At 35.6% G+C, this 23,477-nt stretch overlaps 1 protein-coding gene and 1 long non-coding RNA gene across 2 annotated transcripts; one reads left to right on the top strand and one right to left on the bottom strand.

Moving 5' to 3' along the window:
• Positions 1-1,586: 1,586 nt before the first annotated feature.
• On the bottom strand, positions 1,587-4,205 carry LOC141389639 (heat shock protein 68-like). Its single transcript, XM_073961478.1, has one exon. The coding sequence runs from the start codon at positions 3,736-3,738 to the stop codon at positions 1,822-1,824; it is 1,917 nt and encodes a 638-aa protein (XP_073817579.1). The 5' UTR covers positions 3,739-4,205; the 3' UTR covers positions 1,587-1,821.
• A 16,634-nt stretch (positions 4,206-20,839) lies between these two features.
• On the top strand, positions 20,840-21,472 carry LOC141391315 (uncharacterized). The gene is made up of 3 exons (XR_012409618.1): positions 20,840-21,120; positions 21,191-21,242; positions 21,305-21,472. It is a non-coding gene; the product is annotated as an uncharacterized lncRNA (long non-coding RNA).
• The last annotated feature ends 2,005 nt before the right edge of the window (positions 21,473-23,477 follow it).

Genomic DNA, 23,477 nt, shown 5'->3' with positions numbered 1-23,477 from the left:
GAACGATCCTTCAGGCAGTTTTGTCCCTAATAATGTGCAAACTTTTCGGAAAATGTCGATAAATGAAATTGTGCTACAAAATTTGACCCGAAAAATATTCAAGTGTTCTGATGCAAAATTATATCGTGTTGGGATCCATGGACAACGACAATGCCTTTATTTCGCTCGGGTCACTTCGTTTTATTTTTTATAACGGTAAAAGTAGTGTAAATCTGGGTTTCTTAAATTTTCAAATTTAAACGGGCATATCTTATTTTTTCCACAACGGATTTCTTTTGATCCTTCTTCCTTTTAAAGGGGTGAATAATGTCTTTTGAATAAGCTATTATTGTTTTAAATCGGTTAACAAATGGCTATGTTATAGTGGTTTATGTCTGAAAACCCCCACAAAAAACCTATAAAGGAATTTCTTATAATTTTCAAAATAATTATAGAACAAAACAAAAAAACATTATATTTTTGAAAATTATGAGAAATTCCTTTATAGGTACCGTTCTACAGTTCTCTGCAGGAATGCTTTATATACAAAATTTAGGCCATTTCGGTAGGAAAATGCGGCTATAACCGTGAAAATACTGAAAAACGGGGGGTACCGTTCTATGGGGATATGTTACAACATAGACCGATATAACTCTTTTTAATAACAAACATCCTAGGACAAGTCGAAACTTCTGTACCAAATTATACCTATCATAAATATTGCAAGCTGCATCTTGACGCAGCGGACGTCGTTATACCGACAAACGGAATGTCAGGTAACTTTAATTGTATATAAAAGGGTAAAGGTATAGAGCAATCATCAAACATTCAAAAGATACGTGAGTATGTAATAATATAATAATTGTTCCACAAACATCCCAGGCGGGACAGGGGAGACTTCTCGCATATCAATGAGTGCACCCCGATTCATATTAGCTCATTGATATGGGACCTACTGTTTATCGCCGACTCCGAACGGCGTGTCTAAGACACCACTTGTAGAGAAGTTGTACAAGGCTGAAATACTCAGAAAATGTCGCCAACATTACTGAGGGGTATTTTGCCACCGTTGAAAAGTGTTTGATGTTGACTGGCCGGGGAATCGAACCCACGACCTTTAGCGTGCAAGGCGGGTGTGCATACCATTGCACCACGGTGGCACCCGTGAGTATGTATTAAGTAAAAAAAAACTTGAACTTATCTCATTTGCTCTCTTATAAACGTCACTTCAATAACTGTTTGTATGCACCGTGGATACATTTTATTGAACCTTTTAAACATTTCCAAACATGTATACAGAGTATATACTACTTACCTATCATTAAACAATGCAAACAACTGCTCACAACCTGTTCCCTACACCCCCTTTTTAAAGCTTGACAGACATACAAGCTTAACAGAACCTACCACCAGACAATGCGAACAATACCTAGCCTCCTCTGTACCCTTTCCGCCAAAGTCATGTACCGTGACATCATCAAATCATCTACGAATTTACGACAATGTGGAGACACAAGTGTTGGTGAATACACTTGCATGTCTAGAAATTTTCCACAAAACCCTTACCTTTCTCCCACATCTGTCATTTGTATAGTAAAAACGCATTATTGTTGTTTTCCTTTTAGGGAACAAAAATGTAATTCCATTTATTTAGCGTATCTTGGTAAATACTTTTATAAATCTATAAAATAACAAAGGAACTTAAATAATACTCAATGAGATGCTTCTTCTGCATTGTATGCAATTAAGTTTTCAGAATGTTTATACGGTTGTGTACATAAATAATTGTTTGTAAAGCTAAGCAAAAAAACTGTTTTACTTTGGTTGGTTGCAGCAAAAGATTTAATCAACTTCTTCAACGGTGGGGCCAGGGTGACCACCACCACCATAACCTTTGGCTGGGTTTGGACCACCTCTACCACATCCGCTGGCCTGCTGATGCATACGAGTCATTACCGGTGAACAGATTTTACTCAACTCTTCCATTTTATATTCAAATTCTTCCTTTTCAGCCTCGGTGTTGTTATCCAACCATTTTATGGTTTCATTACATTTTTCCATTAGGCGATCCTTATCGGATTTCGGTATCTTATCACCAGAATCTTCGAGGGTTTGTTTGACACTGAAAACATACGATTCCAATTTGTAACGGGCCTCTACACGTTGACGTTGTCTTTCATCTTCGGCAGCATATTTCTCAGCTTCATTGACCATGCGTTCTATTTCGGCTTGTGACAGACGTCCTTTGTCATTCTTTATGACAATATTCTTGGCATTACCGGTGCTCATTTCCTTGGCTGTAACATTGAGAATGCCGTTGGCATCCAAATCGAAGGTAACATCCACCTTGGGTACACCTCGAGGAGCTGGTGGTATGCCGGTCAAGTTAAAGGTACCCAAAAGATTGTTATCCTTGGTCATGGCACGTTCACCTTCGAACACCTGTACTGTCACAGCAGGTTGATTGTCAGAATATGTGGTAAAGGTTTTTGATTGTTTGCATGGAATGCGGGTATTGCGCTCAATCAACTTAGTCATGACACCACCAGCAGTTTCAATGCCCAATGAAAGGGGAGCCACATCGACCAGCAAGACATCTTGTATGACACTGCTCTTGTCACCACTCAATATGGCTGCCTGAATGGCAGCACCATAAGCCACTGCCTCATCGGGATTAATGGACAAATTCAAAGTCTTTCCACCAAAGAATTGTTGCAAAAGATTTTGGACCTTTGGAATACGTGTTGAACCACCAACCAGCACAATATCATGTATCTGAGCCTTATCCATTTTGGCATCATTCAATGCCTTTTCCACCGGTTGCAGGGTATTGCGGAACAAATCGGAACACAACTCCTCAAATCGAGCCCGACTTACTTTGGTATAGAAATCGACACCTTCATAGAGAGCATCTACTTCTAGTGTGGCCTCGGTGCTGGATGATAGGGTGCGTTTGGCCCGCTCTGCAGCTGAACGTAGACGTCTCAATGCCCTTGGATTGGAGCGTAAATCTTTTTTGTATTTCCTCTTGAATTCATCAGCCAAATAGTTGACCAAACGATTGTCGAAATCTTCACCACCCAAATGGGTATCACCTGCTGTGGCCCTTACCTGAAACAGTGAACCTTCATCAATGGTTAAAATCGATACATCAAAGGTACCACCACCCAAATCGAAAATCAAAACATGACGTTCTCCTTTAAAATTCTTATCCAAACCATAGGCCAAGGCTGCAGCTGTTGGTTCATTGATAATACGCAAGACATTTAGACCTGCAATGGCTCCAGCATCTTTTGTGGCCTGTCTCTGTGAATCATTGAAATAGGCTGGCACAGTAATGACAGCATCCCGTACTGTACTACCCAAAAATGCCTCAGCTGTCTCCTTCATTTTGGTCAAGACCATTGAACTAATTTCCTCTGGAGCAAAACGTTTCTGTTCACCCTTGAATTCTACACTGATTTTTGGTATGCCACAGTCATTTACCACCTTGAAGGGCCAATGTTTCATGTCATCTTGGATTTTTGAATCATCAAATTTGCGACCAATTAAACGTTTGGCATCGAAAACAGTGTTGCTGGGATTCATGGCCACCTGGTTCTTGGCTGCATCTCCAATCAATCGTTCCGAGTCGGTGAAGGCAACATAGCTGGGTGTTGTGCGATTACCCTGGTCATTGGCAATGATTTCCACTTTGCCATGTTGGAAGACACCAACACAGGAATAGGTCGTGCCCAAATCAATTCCAATTGCCACCATTTTGTTCGTGTGTGTAAAATGCTCTGCTGAATTGTCGGGGTTTTTTAAAATTATTTTCTTTACTTTTTGCTTTTACAAAGCTTTTTGGAATCGATTTTTCAAAAACGCGTTACTCTTGTTCTCTTCTTCTTTTTGCTTTCTTTTCACTTGAATTCCGCGTAATCAACTGCCGGCTTTTCTCACTGCCATTCATATTTATAGGACTTGGTTCGCTATGACCAACACGGCCCAACACGCCATAGAACATTCATGGGTATTGCGGTATTATCTGGAAGGGTGAAGAATATTCGGGGTGGGTAGAGCAGAATGTTCTCAAACAGTATTGACTGTTCCCACTGAGAACATCTGTCTGTGAGATTCTCAGTTAATAGTTGAGAACAGAACAGATACGTTATCTGAGTTATCTTTTTCTAATAAATTGAAAACTTGACAAGTTTCGTGATTGCTAGCATCCGATTTGCAGATACACTTCAGCTATAATTTCTACAAAAATTGTAATTTTTACATTCCCGTAAACAAAGTAATCGTCGACGTCATGCTTAAGTGTTCCATACGCCATTTTTGAGTTTTTGAGATACAAGTGGTTTCTAGGGTTTTCCGATATGCTTTTTCAGAATTTTTAATCGGCTTGTTCATATCTGCTACAGTTTCCGATATATCCTCGTTTTGGAGGAGGAAACTCTCATTTTCTTCAGGAATGAAATTAATATTCTAATAACTTAAAAGTTTAAAAACAAATTTCAAAAATCAGAACTTTAGTTTTCGATTGAGAAGTTTTGAATATATTGTCGCAAAGATTGGAAAATTCTTTTGTCACTTTGTTCCATGTGATTTACAATAGTTTACATGTGTGTCATATGTATGGATAGGGAACAAATCGAAAAAAATTCTTTTTTTGAAAATTTCTCTATAACTTTTATATTTCATTAGATATTCCGCTAATGTTTTGCAAATACATTATTTATACTGTTAGCAATAATTCATGTTATAAATATTTTCTTTAGTCAGCTCCTCGCAGTTATGACCCAAACTTTAAAATGCGATTATCTCAAAACGGAAAAATGGCGTATGGAACACTTAAGCATGACACCGACGTAATATCAATAGGCCTGTTCGATAACTTCGCAAGTAAAAAGTATTTGCAAGTTCTTGTAAGAACTTACAACTATTTTTCATTTCTCTTTTATTTAACAAGTTTGTTATCGAACAGCATTTTGTAAAAGTTTTTACAAATTTGTACAAACTTTTGGGTTATCGAACAGACCTAATATTTGACGAATCGTTGTCTTATGCCAGACTATGAAAATTTTCATGTACGTGAAAATGAGTTTATAGGAAAGAGGTGTGAAGGTGGTGAAACTCTGTACACAAGGTTCTGCAATCTGAAATTATTCTTTGTGTTTAAATTCGTAACTCCTAAATCAATGCAAAGCAATGAAAATATCAAAATTTTCATATGATTTCATATATGTATGTGTGTAGATGTCGATGAAAATTTGGAGGAAAATGGCAAAACGTTTTCAATGAAAATTTTCATAGTCTGGCATAAGACGTTCTTTCGCAAGTATTAACCCAATCCCTGCGAAGGTTTTGTGAAAAAATGCATATTTTTTCACTTTATCCTGCTTTTAGGACAAAAATTGGAACCCGTATGACCGAAATATAGAAGCAAATAGACAGCTGTAATGCTTTACTGTTAGAAAATACTAATATCAATACAAATATGTTCAATATGTGGATTTTTTCTTCTAAAAAGTAAAATAACACAAGTGGTTCCATATGGAACCACCGCAGTGATTGGGTTAATATTAAAGTTGTGTTCCAGAACCTTCAAAATAGTACTTTTTAGTACTAACAATCAAATTAGCTCTGTTCCTTTACGTGCAAGAATCTTCAAGTTTTACCACTTTTTACTCGAAAAGCGTTCCTTTACTTCAGACACTATACAATTCATATGGGAGCTGTTTACAACTTTTACTACTTTTGCCGGTTTTACCATTTTCTAAAGTAAAGGAACAGACCAATTGCTTTTAACAATTTGATTGTTAAGGTTTCTGCCACGTTATCCAAATATCAGAAATGAGGAATTTGTTCTTCCTGTAGACTACAAAATATTACCGCTGAGAATGATAGCCTCCTACGGAACGCACCTTCCGGTTTTTGATATTTTTAAGTTTTTAGCTGCAGTACCTAACCGAAATTTAGTATTTGGTCTTCGTTGGGTGTATAAAATATTCAGAATTGTCGGTATATGTCTAAAGGCCTGGGTACCTAAGCTGCCTCGTCTGATTGTCTTGCTTGCTTCTGATAAAAGAATAAAAAAGGGCAAGCTTGTTCGAAATTGTCTCGGCCTTCTTTATTCTTTTATTTTTATGTCAAAAAAGAAGCAGGAATGCAAGGCAATCAGCCGGGGCAGCTTATGTACCCAGGCCTTAAGTATTCTTTTGTTATAGTTTGGATTTACCGAACATATTTATAGCTTTTCGGCTAACTTAAGATTAAAAGTGATGATTGAATTTCAAGGAGGAGCTTCTTACCATTAACTTTCAATGTGCAAATTATATTTTTTATGCCTCCAAATTAGTTTATTTTACATTTTCAAATCCATCAGATTTGGAAACCTGTAATTTGGAATTAAGATTACTGTTTGAGTGGAGTATAGATTTATGGAGGTGGTTTTGGATTATGGTACTTATATGTACAACATGTGCTAAAATGGGTACAATTTGGATTTGAACGGATAGAGCTGGAAACCTGAAATGTGGATTTAAGATTACTGTTAAAGTGTAGGATTGGAATATGGAGGTAGTTTTGGACATTCGTAGTTATGTAGTTATGTGTGGTTGTACAATTTGAATTTGTGTGAACGGGTAGAGCTAGACTCTTGAAATTTGGAATAAAGATTACTGTTGGAGTACACGATTGAAGTAGTTTTGGATATTCATACGTATGAGTGCGAAAAGTTCTAATTGGTACTAAGTATGGTACAATTTGGATTTGTGTGAACGGATATGGCTGGGATCCTAAAATTTGGAATTAAGATTACTAGACTGTAGAATTGAGGTAGTTTCGGAAATTCGAACTTATGGGTACGGAAAGCACTAAATAGAACTAAATTTGGTACAACTTTGATTTAGGTGAACGGATAAAGCTGGAATCCTGGTATTTGGAATTAATATTACTGTCGAAGTGTAGGATTCAGGTAGTTTTGGTAAGTCGTACTTATGGGTACGAAAAGTACTACACGGTACTAAATTTGGTACAATTTCAATGTAAGTGAACAGATAGCGGTGGAATCCTGCAAATTGAAATTATGATTATTGTAGGGCTGTTGGATTGAGGAAGGAAAATTCGTACTTATGGGTACGAAAGTTCTAAATTTGGTATAATTTGGATTTGGTACAATTTGGAGCGGATAAGGGTGGAATCTTGAGATTTGCAATTACGATTACTGTTATTATTTTGTATTAATGTCAGTGTAGGGTTGAGATATGTCGCCGAAAGAATCATCCTAAGAATCATAGACAAATAAATTTATAGACGAAGAAATACTCAATGTTGCCGCTGTCAAGTTACTCAAATCCGAAAACTCAAAAAAGTTCGAAGACGTTTTTTGGGGAAAATGACAATATTTTCTTGGATATTGTTCCCATCAAAAACTAACCCCATGTAGCCTTTTGTCAAAACAAAATATTTAATAACTTGTATTTTTTGGCATTTTATTTTGAGTTTCTTTTTCAGCACCCTCAATTGGAACATACTCGGTGAGAGCATTCCGACGTCTATGTTTTCATTAAGGGGAGTACACACTATCATTCAAAACTGACAGTCAACGTACTTTTAGGACAATTTTCGGGCAAATAACAACTTTTACTTAGCTAAAAACATTTGAAATACAATAAATACGGTGTTATTTAGAGATTACAAAAGAAATTTTTCAGATAGGCTTTGATATTGACGAAATAGACCTCGATGACTGTCAGTTTTGCTTGTCAATGTGTACTATACTTTAGGCTATGGCAGTGATGGCCAAAAACACACATTTGCAGATTATAACTTGAGCTAGTGTGAGTGGAAACGTAAACAATGCATTAACCGCATGGTACAATAATACAGGTAGCATTATCATGCCAGCTGATGGTAACATAATGTGTCAAGTGCATTGAATTGACGTGAAATTTTGACACCTCATGTTACCAACAATTGCCGATGCGGCTACCTGTGTATTTGTACCATGATTAACCGAACCAAGGCACATTAAAGAAGGTAGCCGACTCGTATCAGCTGATTGAACATGAAATGTCAAATAAAATTGTTGTAATTGTAAAATGTAAACAAACATCTTGTTCTGATTGGCCGAAGCTAAATCGCTGCAAATTTAAGCGCCAAGGCGAATTGATTCTCTTTACAAATTTTGACGTATTATGTTACGGCAAAAGTTGCTTTGTTGTAGCAATTCGCCGAATCGGCTACCTTCTATATTTGCCTTGGAACAACCACCACTCAGTCTTCGTTCAGAAGTCAATGAAGAACAATTTTGCACAAGAAGAGAATGCTATTTTGGTTTTTTGTATGGGAAAGAGAGTTGTAGTTAACTTTTTCGTAAAGACGCGTGCATGGCTGATGAAGAAGATTCTGTTGTCGCTTATTTCAATGATTTTTAATTTTAGCAATGCATTAACGCACACGCTGTTTGTGGAGAGAGCGAGAGAGATTCGTATGCGTGAGGCCGCAAACAATGCGTTTGTGTTGGTGCCGATACCTGCTGTAAACCAGAATGCGGCACACAACAACAACAATTTGAGCAAACACTTGGTCTGTTCCTTTACTTTAGAAAATGGTAAAACCGGCAAAAGTAGTAAAAGTTGTAAACAGCTCCCATATGAATTGTATAGTGTCTGAAGTAAAGGAACGCTTTTCGAGTAAAAAGTGGTAAAACTTGAAGATTCTTGCACGTAAAGGAACAGAGCTAATGTTGTCAGTGCATGGTTTTTCAATTAGTGAGTGGAGAGAGAAGCTCTCTTTGCTTGCTCGCGAATAAAGAGGTGCCGCATTCTGGTCTATGGGCAAAGCTCAAAAATTCGGCGCTTTTGCTAATATGGCGTTAGCATTTTAAACCCTGGATAATATCTATCCATTTAGTGTAAAAGTAAAGTCATTCCAATACTATTGAGGGAGGAAATAGAGCTCTGTTGTAGGCCGTTTCAAAATACTACACTGAGGGTCTATTTTTCCCCCATACTTTCCAGAGGTATGTTGATGTTTTCAAATCCAAAATCGGACTTTTTTGCATTGGTCCATTATCCGACAATACATATTGAGTCAAATATTCATTCTTTGCATACTTGGCTGTGGCCGATTCGTCATTGTTTATTGTTAATATGGTCTCATGCGTTTTTTATCTGTCTGAATACCCTCCATGACGGCTTTTATTATCACTTTTGGTTTGTTCCAGTACTGCAAGAGTCTACTAATTTTTACTATTTTCTTCGATAACATAAAGGAAAAAATGTTATCGTAGTAAAAAGTAGTAGCTTATTGCAGGTTCTGGAACAGAGCAATTATTAGCCGCAAAAGTCATAAAAATGCTTAATAACTACAAAAATTTGCAAAAATGATTTGTTTTATAGAACTGATTTTCCCGTTGCAATACATTTATTGTCACCCCCAAATAGTAGTTCATTCTTATTTTTGACCGTATTTTTATAAATCGCAAATAAACTTCGCATATTTTAATGGAATATTGTTTTGGGGACCAATAGTAAGATATTTGCATAAAAACCCGTATATGGTCTGTTCCAGTACTGTAAAAATCTACTAATTTTTACTATTTTTTCCGATAACATAAAGGAAAAAATGTTATCGTAGTAAAAAATAGTAGCTTCTTACAGGTTCTGGAACACAGCAATAGTTTTGACATACAGTATGCAAAGTTCATATTCGTACACCTCTAAAAAAATGAATAAAATCGTTATTAATTCCATATTTTATGTACAAATATGAAATAATTGGTAGGAATTACTATAACGAAGAAAGATTTGAGAATAACAAAACAAATGTTTAATTTACTCCGTCATTTAGATATAGATGGCGCCTGTGTGGGTTGCAAAGTTCGTATTCGTACACCTATAAGCTCTATATATTTGCCCCCAGTTTTTGTAACTTATTTTTGTTCGTTCGTCTATATTCGTAATAATTTAGGCATTCATAGCACAGCCCCCAGATAACATACACATCTAATTTTTCGTATACCCGTTCCATATATCATTAAGGATTCCCCATTTAAAAATCAGCGCTCTACATTTGCGCTAAAGCGAGTAAATCGATCTACAAAATTTGACAATTCGTGTGAGAAGAATAAAAATTTTTACAAAAACTGGGGGTTGGAGTTTTTAAGGATTGTCAAAGAAAAATACCGTAAATTTTTGTTCTTTTCTTTTCCCCTGCTATAGAAATATGTAAAAATAAGGGCAATTTTATTAAAAATTGTGCATGAAAAAAAAATTCGGACGAATATTTGAAATACAGTATTTCCCGGATATAAGCACTGTGGAAAATGCAAGGAAGGCAGCGCATATAAGCGGGGGATTCATATATCAAAATCCCGTTTATAAGCACAATTAGTGCTTATATACAAATCCCGCTTATAAGCACTATCGGTGCATATATAAAAATCTCCCATATACAAATTCTAATTAAAATTGCAATTTATTCGTTTTTAATCAACCAAAAAAGAAAACCATTTCATTTCATAAGAAAACATCCCACTTCTTTGTTTAGTACTAGGATCGGATATCAATAGAAGTTACGTATATTTAAAGAGGGAAGAATCTTAGTTATTTTTATTCTTAAACAAGTAAAAAAACGTTAAGTTCGGCCGGACCGAAAAATGAAATATTCTGAAATAATATAGAATAACTAGTTTTCTTGCTGTTACGAAAGTACAAATATCCACAATTTCAGGCAGAGAAGACTTTTGACTACTGAGAACTCCAAATACCTAATTTTAGCTAATTCGGTCAGCTAAAAGTTTGAAAATACTTGAAATCTGGCGGTAACGTTATTTGGGGCTATACCAAAATATATGCTTATGTCCAAAATTTTGTATAGATACATTTTTTGTCCACTAGGAACCATGGTATAAGTAAAGAGGTAGATTTAAATGAAAAAATCTATAGAACCCTTGTTTTTCTTGAATTCCTAAAACTTCAAAATAAAAGCAACAAGTGGGTTTGTTTACAACACCAATTTTGAGCATTTTATAAAAATCGCGAAAAATGAATGAAGGACCAATGTTTCTCCGCATAATCAAGTTGTGGATATGATAAAATGTTTGTTTCAATGATAACCTGACGAATTATTTCCATACAAATGTTCCAAAAATAATTTTAAAAATCATTGAATTCGATTGTTTTTAAAATTGTTTGGCATTTTATTCAAACACCACACACACATACACAGTTTGTGTATATTGTTTTGAAGTTTTAGGAATACTCGAATGAAAAAATTTAAATTGGCATAAAGCTTTGGCTAACCTTTCTTATTAAACCATGCTAGGAACCATAAGTGCCAAATTATAGCTAATTCGGTCTGAAAATGTAGATGAAAACCTCAAAATATCTGAAATCGGACGGTACCGTTATATGGGGGCTATACCAAAACTCGAACTGCAAACAAAATACTCATCTTTTCGAAATTTCAGTATTCTGTCTCTATTTTTGTGGATGCTATAGTGATTACCACAGACGGAGCAACGGAAATGCATAGATCAAATCCGAATTTTACCCTGATAAAGAATATTAATACTTTATGGTGTTGCAAATGATTATTTCAATGAGTTACATACGGAAGAACAAAGTTAATGTACCCTTCATACTAGGATGGAGGGTATAAAAAGTCCGTTATTTTTGCCTGTGCATTGTCCAATATAGAATTGCTCTATGTTTTCTATTTCATGAAGCAATTTATTGGCAGGAAATTTCGGAAATTTAATTTTCCATCTTTGTGTTTATTTCAGCTTGAGTCCATATTTTGTTGTAATTCAATTGTTTGAATAACAACAAAATAGTTGTTGGCTTTGTATTGTTGGACTGCAAAATAATACTTGTTGTGTATTTATTTCAGCTAAAGTCCATATTTTGTTGCTTCAAAATTTGAAGAAAAAAATGTTTAACAGTGGGTATTGAAATTGATTACTACGAGCGGAGGCAGAGAAGACTATAGTTTCGGAAGCAGCCAAACTTCCTCATCAGTTCTCTTAACCGCTGACTCTGTATCAATAAACAGGTCAATAAGAGTGACCAGAAAATTAAACAGAACGAGAAATTTTCTGTATCCTCCTAAATCTGTTGACCGCACAATTGCCTCCGCTCGTAGTAATCAATTTCAATACCCACTGTTAAACATTTTGTTTCTTCAAATTTTGAAGCAACAAAATATGGACTTTAGCTGAAATAAATACACAACAAGTATTATTTTGCAGTCCAACAATACAAAGCCAACAACAATAACAGGCAATCAGCACTGCCTTACTTGTTGACTACGCATAAAGCAAAAACAACATTTTGTTGTGGTCTCTGCTTACTGCAAACAACACCACTTATGCTTGTCTTCTTTGCGATGCAAAGACAGCATAAAAACAGTAGTGGGTATATGATTTTGATTATTCTGACTCAATTGTGCGGTCAACAGATTTAGGAGGATACAGAACATTTCTCGTTCTGTTTAATTTTCTGGTCACTCTTATTGACCTGTTTATTGATACAGAGTCAGCGGTTAAGAGAACTGATGAGGAAGTTTGGCTGCTACCGAAACTATAGTCTTCTCTGCCTCCGCTCGTAGTAATCAATTTCAATACCCACTGTTAAACATTTTGTTTCTTCAAATTTTGAAGCAACAAAATATGGACTTTAACTGAAATAAATACACAACAAACAACAAAATATTTTAAAGTGGATATGAAATTGATTAGTTGCGGGCGAAGGGTAGGGAATACTATAGTTTCAGTTGTCACCAAACAACTTCATCAGTTCCCTTTTTCGCCGACTCTGTATCGATAAACAGGTCAATAAAGCCATCTAGCAAATTAAATAAAATGAGAAATTTGCTGTATGGCCCTAAAGCTGTTTACCCTACAATTTGAGTCGAACTAAAGAATTTCATATCCACCACTGTTTTTATGTCGTCTTTGCTTCGCAAAGAATACGAACATAGGTATGTTGCTTCAATAAGCGGGGGTAAAAACAACAAGAAAGTTGTTTTTGCATTACGCATTGGTCAACAAGGCCGTGCTGATGCCTATTATTGTTGTTGGCGTTTTTTATTGTTGGACTGCAGAATTTTACATCTTTGTGTTTATTTCAGCTTGAGTCCATATTTTGTTGTAATTCAATTGTTTGAATAACAACAAAATATTTTAAAGTGGATATGAAATTGATTAGTTGCGGGCGAAGGGTAGGGAATACTATAGTTTCAGTTGTCACCAAACAACTTCATCAGTTCCCTTTTTCGCCGACTCTGTATCGAAGTTGTTTGGTGACAACTGAAACTATAGTATTCCCTACCCTTCGCCCGCAACTAATCAATTTCATATCCACTTTAAAATATTTTGTTGTTATTCAAACAATTGAATTACAACAAAATATGGACTCAAGCTGAAATAAACACAAATATGTAAAATTCTGCAGTCCAACAATAAAAAACGCCAACAACAAATTTAATTTTCTGCACAATCGTTCTCATCTAATTCATTATTCTACGACATAACTTCTCTGACTTCTTTGGATCTCCATAACATTGTAGGTTGTTACTGCTCGTCAAAAATCATATTGTACGTAAATATAAAAAACATGCCATTTTAAATGTCAACAATATTCATTGATTTTCTTAATTAGTCAATAATTTTTTGCTTTTTTGCCACCGCCATAGCCAGCCAGTAGATGGAGTAAATGGCATATTTATTTTTATTGCAATTAGTACAGGTTTCTCTAAACGCATTTCGAAGACTGCCTGCTCATTTTGCGTTTTATATTAAGATTTCTTGACTAGTCTTTCTCCACATAACTGTCCTAAAGCCGATAAAAAATTTTATTATCATCCAAACCAAACCGTATTCTAAAACTTCAATACATTTTATGTCAAATATAAAACGAAACTTGTGATTTTCACCAAGTAAAACAAACAATGTATTTACTTTACCTAAGCCCGGATTACGTTTCTTTGCATTTCCAAACGCTGACAACATTTATTTTCATATTAGACCTCGAATATTGTTACAGAAGGACTGCTATTAGCTATTTTCATCCAAAATTCGGGAAGAAATCACAATAGTTAATATGACACATTTTTCTTAAGTACAGTATTTTTTGCTTACCTGCACAATCAAAAATTGCACGACTTCTTGTACAGCAATCCCCAAAATGCAGGAAGCTTAAATTCGCTTACCTGCCCTACAAGGCCGATATCTTCAATATTACTTACTTGCATATGATGTGCAGCTAAAAGCAATGTTGAAATAATAAAGTGAGAATTATTTCAAATTCGGGAGAGAAAACGTTACACTTTTTTACAATTCATTATCTTTTCTTGTATTGTATTTGTTTTGCACACTTCTTATCAATACAAAATCAGAGTGGTTGAATTTTATCCTTGTTTTGAGTTCGCAAAAAATTTATTTTTTTGTGCAGATATATGTAAATTTTACAACCAAATTGAAGTAAAATCGCCAATATTTTGATGCAGCTATGCCGAAAATGCAGCTATTGAATGTTCACTAAAACACAATATCTTGAACGGTATCTAGAGAATAGTTGCCTATAAACAGATTTTTGGTCAGGAAACGCCAAAATGCAGCTATGAATGATGCAGGTAACCAGAAATTACTGTATTTCAAATATTCGTCCGACTTTTTATTCATGCAAAAATTTTAATAAAATTACCATTATTTTTACGTAATATTATAGCAGAGGCATTCCAAAAAAAAAAAAAAAATAGCAAAAATTTACGGTATTTTGATTTGAAAATCCTTAAAAACTCCAAATATATAGTGCTTATAGGTGTACGAATACGAACTTTGCCACCCACACAGGCGCCATCTATACCTAAATGACGGAATAAATTAAAAATTTGTTTTGTTATTCTTAAATCTTTCTTCGTTATGGTAATTCCTATCAATTATTTCATAAAATATGGAATTAATAACGATTTTATTAATTTTTTAGGGGTGTACGAATATGAACTTTGCATACTGTAATTTGTTGTCATGAACCAAACCAATGGTAGGCACCCAGCCAGCATTTTTTGAAAATTTTAATCAAATTCGAGTCTTTTTTGATCCGACTGCACGATTAAAAAGATGGAGTATGAGCTCATTTTCTGATCATAAATGACTCCTTTGTCGGGAGGAAAACGTAACCTCAGACGACTCTTCTAAACAAATCACAAATGAGTCTTCCTCTGCATTAGTTTCGAGTAGAGCTGGCAAACTATCGATATCGGCCCCATTCGATTTTTTCGATATTTCCGTTACAAAATATCGATAAAATCGATACTATCGTACATTTCCTACTGCTATTTATTTAGAATCTAAAATTGCCGACAAATGTGTTTTGTTTACATTTCGCATGTCAGTGAAATACGAGGCGAATTAGAAAAGTTTGCGGTCTAAGCCGTCGTCATTTGACAATCTTTTGGAAAGTGTGACAATTTTTAGTCTGAGCGTACTCAGGATAGTTTGACATACGACCATGTGTTGTGTTGTTTACAGTGAATTGAAAAAAGCACTTTGCAAAAAAATGGAATTTACTTGTGAACATTTTCGTAAAGAACCATCCTATAGCACTATGAAAAACTGGTTTAATGAATTCAATCGTGACCGACATTCGCAAAAATAAAAAAACGAAGTTCCTGAGGGTCGTCCAAAAACGGTCGTTGTGCCAGAAATAATTAGGCCGTGCGTGAACGGATAGTGCAAGATCACCATGTTATGTACCGTGAGATAAAGGCATCCTTGGGCATTTATTCCACCAACTAACATTTGATATTGCATGAATACTTGACGCAAGAAATGGGGGTTTTTTCGTCGGATCCCGCGTTGATCGGTGCAAGAAATTTCGAAAAACTATGATCGCGGTGATTTAAAAGACGTTTATAAGAAAGTGCAGAAAATAATTTCAACACCATCCGAGAGGAGCTCTTAAACTTCACATGTTCCGAATTTTCTGTGGAAGGAGTAAGGAGTAAGCCGTGATAATCCATATTCGAATTCGATGTATATCTAGAAGGAATAATACGATGTGCAAAGTTTGAAACAAATCGATTGATCTCTTCGATAGTTATCGTTCACACCATTTTACAGAAAAAATTTGAACTTTTGTGGGGTAGGTACTCGAAGAATTGGACCGGTCGTGGCTCATATTCGAACTTAAACTAAGTTTGGGCAAAATATTACGAAATGCAGAATTTAGTTCGAATCGCTCGATCCATTCGAGAGTTATCGTGATCACCAGACAATCAGACAGACGGACGCCGTCTCGCCAGTCTAAAGGCTGAGGGTGTAAAAACTTCTGGCTATTGCTTCTATGGCTTTTCTTTAGTGATGTCAAAATGGCCGATAGTATCGATATAAAAAACTATTCGTCGATATTGGCATAAAAAATTAAGTATCGATAATATCGATATTTCCATCGATGGTTTGCCAGCTCTAGTTTCGACTCATTTTTGCCCATTTTCTAATGGTATATAAAGTCTTTTTCGAGTCGTATTTTAATCATTTATTGGTGGTTTGTTGATTAATTTGGGGCTCTTTTTCGAGTCTTTTTTGAGTCATGTTTTTAATCGTTTATGAGTCTTTAGGGAGTCATTCATGAGTCTTTATCAGACAAAAAATTAAAAGAATTTTCTTTCTTATTCTTCTTTGTTTTTTGTTTCTTGCCTTTGTTTTCTTTGCTGCCTTGTTATGACTTTTAATTATCCCTTTGTTATACTGTCTCTTCATTCACTTTCTTCGTTTCACTTGGCAAAACCAGTACATGTGTTTTCTTTGTCAATATTCATAATTGGCCTGTTCCCGTACTTTATAAAGTCGTAAAAGTTGTAAAAGTCGTAAACGATTTTCATATAAATTTTGTGTACGGGAACGCAAAATGTGTAAAAGTGGTAAAAATTGTAAAAACTTTTTAGTTCTGGAACAGAGCTAATATTATACGTGATATTAGGTCTGTACGATAACCCAAAAGTTTGTGCAAATTTGCACAAACTTTTACAAAATGCTGTTCGATAACAAACTTGCAAAGTACAAGAGAGAGAATTTGGAGACAATAGTGAGAGAATATTGGAGAGTTTTGGAGACTTTTGTTTACAAGTTTTTGCAAGGAAAATTTTTCTTGTAAGAATTTGCAAGTTTGATCAGCTGATTTAAATTCGAATGTTTTGTGGCGGACTTCTTGGCAAAAACATAAACAAACGTTTGGCTATTAAAATAAATAGATATAAAAAAGGGAAAAAATTAAATAAATTATGGAAAACGATAATGTAAGTAAAATAACTTATTTTGTAGTTTGTGGTGACTATTTTTTTATTTTAAAGGTATCAAAGGTGCTCCATGGAGTAGGAGAAACACAATGTAGACGACCAGGTATTCCCAACGATATCAATAAATATTTATGCCAAACATCGCACTGCGTTCCAGTATGTTTTATATTTGTGCATTGGAAAGGGAATTATAAGGGCATCGTCACATAAGAGGCAGCCTTATGTACCGAGGCCAGGACCACAACGAACAGCATCAGTATACATTTCCCAAGGATCCCAAATGTTGAGCTTTTGTGGCGGAGGTACCCTAATGGACCGATATGGGCGCTTTTAGAAGTTAAACGAAATTTGGACAAAATATTAGGAGATCAAAAGTGTGGACCAAATTAGTTGCCCCGTTCAAGAGATATTGTGCGTACCATTTTAGTGACATTTTTTAAATATTAATGGACCGGTATTGCCCATCTTCGAACTAAAAACTAAATTTGGACAAAATATGACGAAGGCCAAATTTTAGTCCAAATCGGTTGATCAGTTCGAGAGTTGTCGTGCTCTCCAGCCACTACGTATGGTGCCATAGAGGTTTTTACAACTTTCGGGCCGTTTTCTGAAGAAGAATGGACTTGCCCCTGAAAAACAATTTTACCATCGTAATTGAGGCAGCGAATGCAAATTGCTTCAAAAAATATCAAAGTGATTCGAGAGCAGGTCTTAAAGTGAACTTATCCGAAATTTTGTGTGTGTGAGGTACCCGAAGGAGTGGACAAATATGGTTCATATTCGAACCTGAAGTTGGGGAAGGTACCTGAAGGAAATGGAAAATAAACAAGTAAGAAAGTATCAGTCAGCTGAGCCGACAGAGATATACCCTCAGCCACGTACCCGAAGAAAAAAGTTAACACAATACTTCTGTAGGTTTTTTAGCTGTTGGGAAAATTTTCCAGAATGGAAAGAGCCGCAAAAAACTACATGTTGCAACAAAATTCAGAATGATCCAAGACGAGTGCATTTTTTCCAAACTTTGGGTAGGGTGTACCCGTAGGAGTGATCCGATGTAGTATATATTCGGACCTAATACAAATCTGTAGGAAATAATTTTTTTCTTTATTAGTCTATGGATATTTTCCTTACAGACTATATAATTTAAAATGTTGTACTTAATTTTCTGAATTTAAATATATTACAATTTTACTTTTCAATTTACAAAGTTTGAGCTAAATCGATTTCTCTCTTAAAGGGTTATTTTACACATTAGCCAGTTTAGGTGGTGCCGGCAGGATTTTCTGGACCTTTTTGGGTCATTATATCAGGAAGTATGGACTTGCCCACGAAAAAAATACAACGTCGTAACAGGGACCGCAAGTGCAACCTGCTGCATCACAAATTAATAAGATCAGAGAGGAGTTGTTAAACTATACTTTTTCAAATTTTTTGTGGGAGGTACCCAAATGAGTGGACCGATATAGTCCATATTAGAACCCGATCTATGCCTGAAAGTTATATTACCAATAACAAAGTTTGACTCAATTCGGTTACTCCCTCCTAGAGTTATCAATCCCACAATCTTGCCGAAACATTTTGAACCTTTGTGGGGGAGGTACCGGAAGGAGTGGACCGATATGGTCTATCTTCGAACTTAATCTAAGTTTGGACAAAATATTAAAAGACCCAAAATTTAAACCAAATATGTTGATCCGTTCGAGAGTTATCGTGCGCTCCAACGACGACACATGGTATTATATGGGTTGTTTGCAGTTTTTGTGCTGATTTCTGAGGAAGTATGGACTTGCTCCTGAAAAAAATTATATCGTCGTAAAGGGGGTAGTGAATACAAGTGGCTGCAACAAAAATCAAAGCGGTTCGAGAGCAGGCCTTTAACTGCACTTAAGCAACATTTTGTGTGGGAGGTACCCGAAAGAGTGGACCAATAGGGTCCATATTGGAACCTCATCTATGTCTGGTAGAAATGTCACGATGTGCAAAGTATGGACTAATTCGGTTACTCCCTTCAAGAGTTATCGTGCGGACAATTTTTCCAAAATTTGAACCGAATCGATTGATCCGTTCGAGAGTTATCGTGCGCACCAGCCAGCAGACAGACGGACGGATCGACTCAAAATTGTCTGAAACGGATATCGTACAAACATACTTGGGGTCTAAAACCATTATTTCGATGAGGCACATTTTTGGTCGTATCAAAGTGTAAATATCCTTTTTAGCCTAAAGGCTGAGGGTATAAAAAATGGAAAATAAAAAAATGGTAGACACCTTCAATTGTTAAATTTAATTTTTCCCGCAAACTTCTTCTTGTTTTTCAAATCAGCTGACTTCTTGCAAGTTTTTGCAAATTGCTGTTCGATAACAATCTGCAAATTTTTTGCTTCGAGAGAGTAAAATTGGTGGAGAGAGGATACTGAGAACTTGCTGAGTGCTTGCAAGTACTTTTCACTTGCGAAGTTATCGTACACACCTATTTATATCAAAGTTTTGTAGAAAGTGTATATGAGAATTATTTACAACCAAACAAAGGTAAAACAAAACAATCAGTTTTTAATCACCTAACTGTTCAAAATATGATCAGAAGATACATAATTATAATCACTTTTCAAACACCTGCATGACCTTTTTTTGAATAAGCATTTTTCAATCTTCATGAAGATCAAAATGTGACAATAAATAACGAAAAAGTAGTCACATTTCAAACGCCCCAATGATTTATTTGTGATTGCTACGCATTTGTTGTTGTATTTTAAATTGAACTCTTTTTAATAATTATAGGGAGTCACTTTCGAGTCCCTTTCTGATCAAACAAGCGACTTAATCAGTTTTTGATCACCAAAAGGACTCTAAAAAGACTCAGCAATGTGATTTTTGAAAAAGCAATCTTCCAAATGCTAGCTGGGTAGCAATCACACAATGACACCCCTAAAGTATGCAATAGAAAAATACATTGCCTACCATTGCCATAAACCAGCGTCAGGCACCATACTTTTCTATTGCATACTTTACGGGGCGTCATTGTGTGAGTGCATGCTTTTTCAATGGGTTGAATTGTGTGTGTGGAGAGAGCAACGTTAAATGAGCGCACACGGGCGCCTAATTGCCTGACCTGGACATAAACCAGCGTCAGGCACCATACTTTTCTATCGCATACTTTACGGTGCGTCATTGTGTGAGTGCATGCTTTTTCAATGGGTTGAATTGTGTGTGTGGGGAGAGCAACGTTAAATGAGCGCGCACGGTCGCCTAATCGCCTGACGCTGCCATAGACCCAGGTCAGGCAATTAGGCGCCCGTGTGCGCCCAGTGGGTTCGTTTACAATACCAATTTTGAGCATTTTATAAAAAACACGAAAAATGAATGAAGGGCCAAGGTTTCTCCACATAATCGAGTTTCGGATATGATAAAATGTTTGTTTCAATGATAAGCTGACAAATTTCTTCCATACTAATATTATAAACACGAATTTAAAAACCATTGAATTCGATTGTTTTTAAAATTGTTTGGCTTATTATTCAAACAGCACACATACATACAAGTGTATATTGTTTTCACGTCTTAGGAACCCAATAGAAAATCAAATCGTTGATGACATTTTCGTCGACGATTCGTTGACGAAATCTATGAAATTGTCATGTACGACAACTTGCATGACCATGTCTTGCATTTTGTCTTGGCAACAAAGTCAAAAAAAATCTCAAAAAAGCGAGCTTTGAAATAATTGTACATATATTTATGAAGATATTAAATTTTCTATTTGTAATAAATTTAAGATTGTGAAATCATAAAATTTGGAAGCCGCGTCACGATGTATACAATTATTATTTATGCAAAGTGCATTAACTAAATGCGGTAAGTAAGAATAAGTAGATTAAAATGCGTAAAAACTAATTGTCTTTGTTCTTTAAATACGTGTATTTAGGTTGAAAGCATGGCGAACTTTGAAAATCGCGATATGAAGCACATGGTATATGGTAAGTTTTTCGAATATATTAGTGGTTATTTTCAACAGTCATTTATAATCTCTTTTTTGCAGAATCCACAAGGTGAAGGAGATCGCCCCTTCAGTTGGCTGGGGAAAGAAATAAGGCGTGGTAAAGCTGGAAGAATGTGGTGACATGCAGAACATCCGGGAATTAAGTATAATTAATTTAAGATAAAATTTGTAGACATAATGTATTTTATAATTTAATAAAAAATTGCACAAGGCAACAAAATGAACTTGTCTTTAGTAGGGTCGTTAATGATAAATAGCAAGACAATGTCTGCAATGCAGTCATCAACGAAATAACGGGTTTTTTGTCTTCCAAGTCGTCATCGACGACAGCTTCGCTTACCTTGTCGCCCATGTTGTCGTGCATGAATACTGGGACACTTGTGTGAAAAAGTCGTCAACGATTCCAAAGGGCTGTCTGCAAAGGGTCGTTAACGAATTGGAAATGTCCTGCACGATTCATCAATGTTGTCTTAAAGACACTTTCTATTGGGAATAGTCGAAAGAAAAAATTTAAATTGACAGGAAGCTTTGACTAACCTTTCTTATTAAACCATGGTCAAGCTGTATGTGTTAAAAGTTGTAATTTTAATGAAAAACAATATTTTTTTTTTTCGATTGCTTGGAATACTCCGATTCCCCTATCACAAATGAGATTGAATCTTTAACAATAAACAAAACAAACAAAAACAATAATTTTAATAAATATCAAAGCAAATAATGTGTACATCCGTGTGCATGTTAATCCGTTGCCTTCTCAACAATGACTAAACAACTGAGCGTAAGTGTTTGTATGTGTTGTAGTTAAGTTTTTCGTAAAGAAGCGTCCTGTTCTAAATACGAAAACGGTTTTTTTTTGCCTATTCGGCCCACTGCGCAGGCTATGTATGTGTGTACAAATGTGTACGTGAGCGAGAGAGAGAGTGCAAGCGAGAGATAGAGAGAGTAAGGGAGTATATGTGAGAGAGAGTGTGTCTGGGTGTGTGAGAGAGAGAGAGCGTGTGTGTGTGAATATTATTCTGTATTTATGCGAGAGATAGCGTGACCTTGACTTCGGGAGAGACCCACATTTTTTCGATAATGTAATAAAAAATAGTTGTATACAGGCAGAGCTGAGCAAAATCGAGAGAGAGGCAAACTTAAGGGAGAATTAATATTTAATTTTTCTTGATGTTTCATTACTTATTTCAAAATTTTTTAAACATTAATGTTGTCTAAAATCGTCCACAATGCAAATTATTAAAAAATATAAATAAGAAATTGCATAAACATTTAATTGTTTATGGTTCACAACAAACTAAGAGTACGTTTTCACAAACAGGCGTGCTCACCCCTATATATAGGCAAGGCAAAATATAAAACAATGTATGAGTGAGAGTAACAAAATGTTGCACATTTTACCTCCTGTATGTGTAAGCTATATTCAAACATACATACATATGTATGTATGTATGCATGCTAATGTATTTCACAACATTGTGAAATAAATGCTGGTGGGCAATTTCGTTCGTCCTTGGAATTTCATAACACTAGGAGTTGAGACGAATGAGAGACGTTCTCACATAATTATGAAGTCCTCATGAGTAAACATTAAGTAACCATTTATTGATTCATATAAATGTTGCCCTTTGTTATGCTCTCTCTACTCCATTAGCGGGCTATCAATCAAAAATTTGATTTTGGTCAGGGAGCATGTATGTAGACTAGGCCGGGGCGATTTGAAAACCTTAATGGGCCCTTCGCGTTTCTGCTTCCTGGGATTGAAATGAGCAAAAAAGTCTACTGGACCATATGTCTACGATGAAAATCGAGCCTCGCGATTTTGACTTTAAGTTGTTTATCCACGTTTTTTGGACATTTTGGCATATAACAGTCAAACCATTGAGATATTCAATCGAGCACAAGGACAAAAATTGTAGCCAAGACAGTAATTAAGAACTCTCTAATACATCGCAAAAGCTGCCTTCAGGCAGTTTTGGCCTTGAGAAGGTGCAAACTTGTAGAAAAATGTCGATAAATGGCACTGTGCTACAAAAGTTGACCCGAAAAATATTCAAGTGTTCTGATGCAAAATTATATCGTGTTGGGATCCATGGACAACGACAATGCCTTTATTTCGTTTGGGTCACTTCGTTTTATTTTTTATAACGGTAAAAGTAGTGAAAATCTGGGTTTCTTATATTTTCAAATTTAAACGGACATATGTATCTTCTTT

The sequence above is a fragment of the Musca autumnalis genome, unplaced genomic scaffold, assembly GCF_047663935.1.
Source record: "Musca autumnalis isolate F117 unplaced genomic scaffold, ASM4766393v1 scaffold_1, whole genome shotgun sequence".
In the NCBI taxonomy this organism is placed as follows: domain Eukaryota; kingdom Metazoa; phylum Arthropoda; class Insecta; order Diptera; family Muscidae; genus Musca; species Musca autumnalis.
This window is presented reverse-complemented; position numbering and strand designations above follow the sequence as displayed.

What these genes read in the sequence shown, in the direction of transcription:
- LOC141389639 (XM_073961478.1), bottom strand. Translation starts at nt 3,738, where the DNA reads ATGGTGGCAATTGGAATTGATTTGGGCACGACCTATTCCTGTGTTGGT.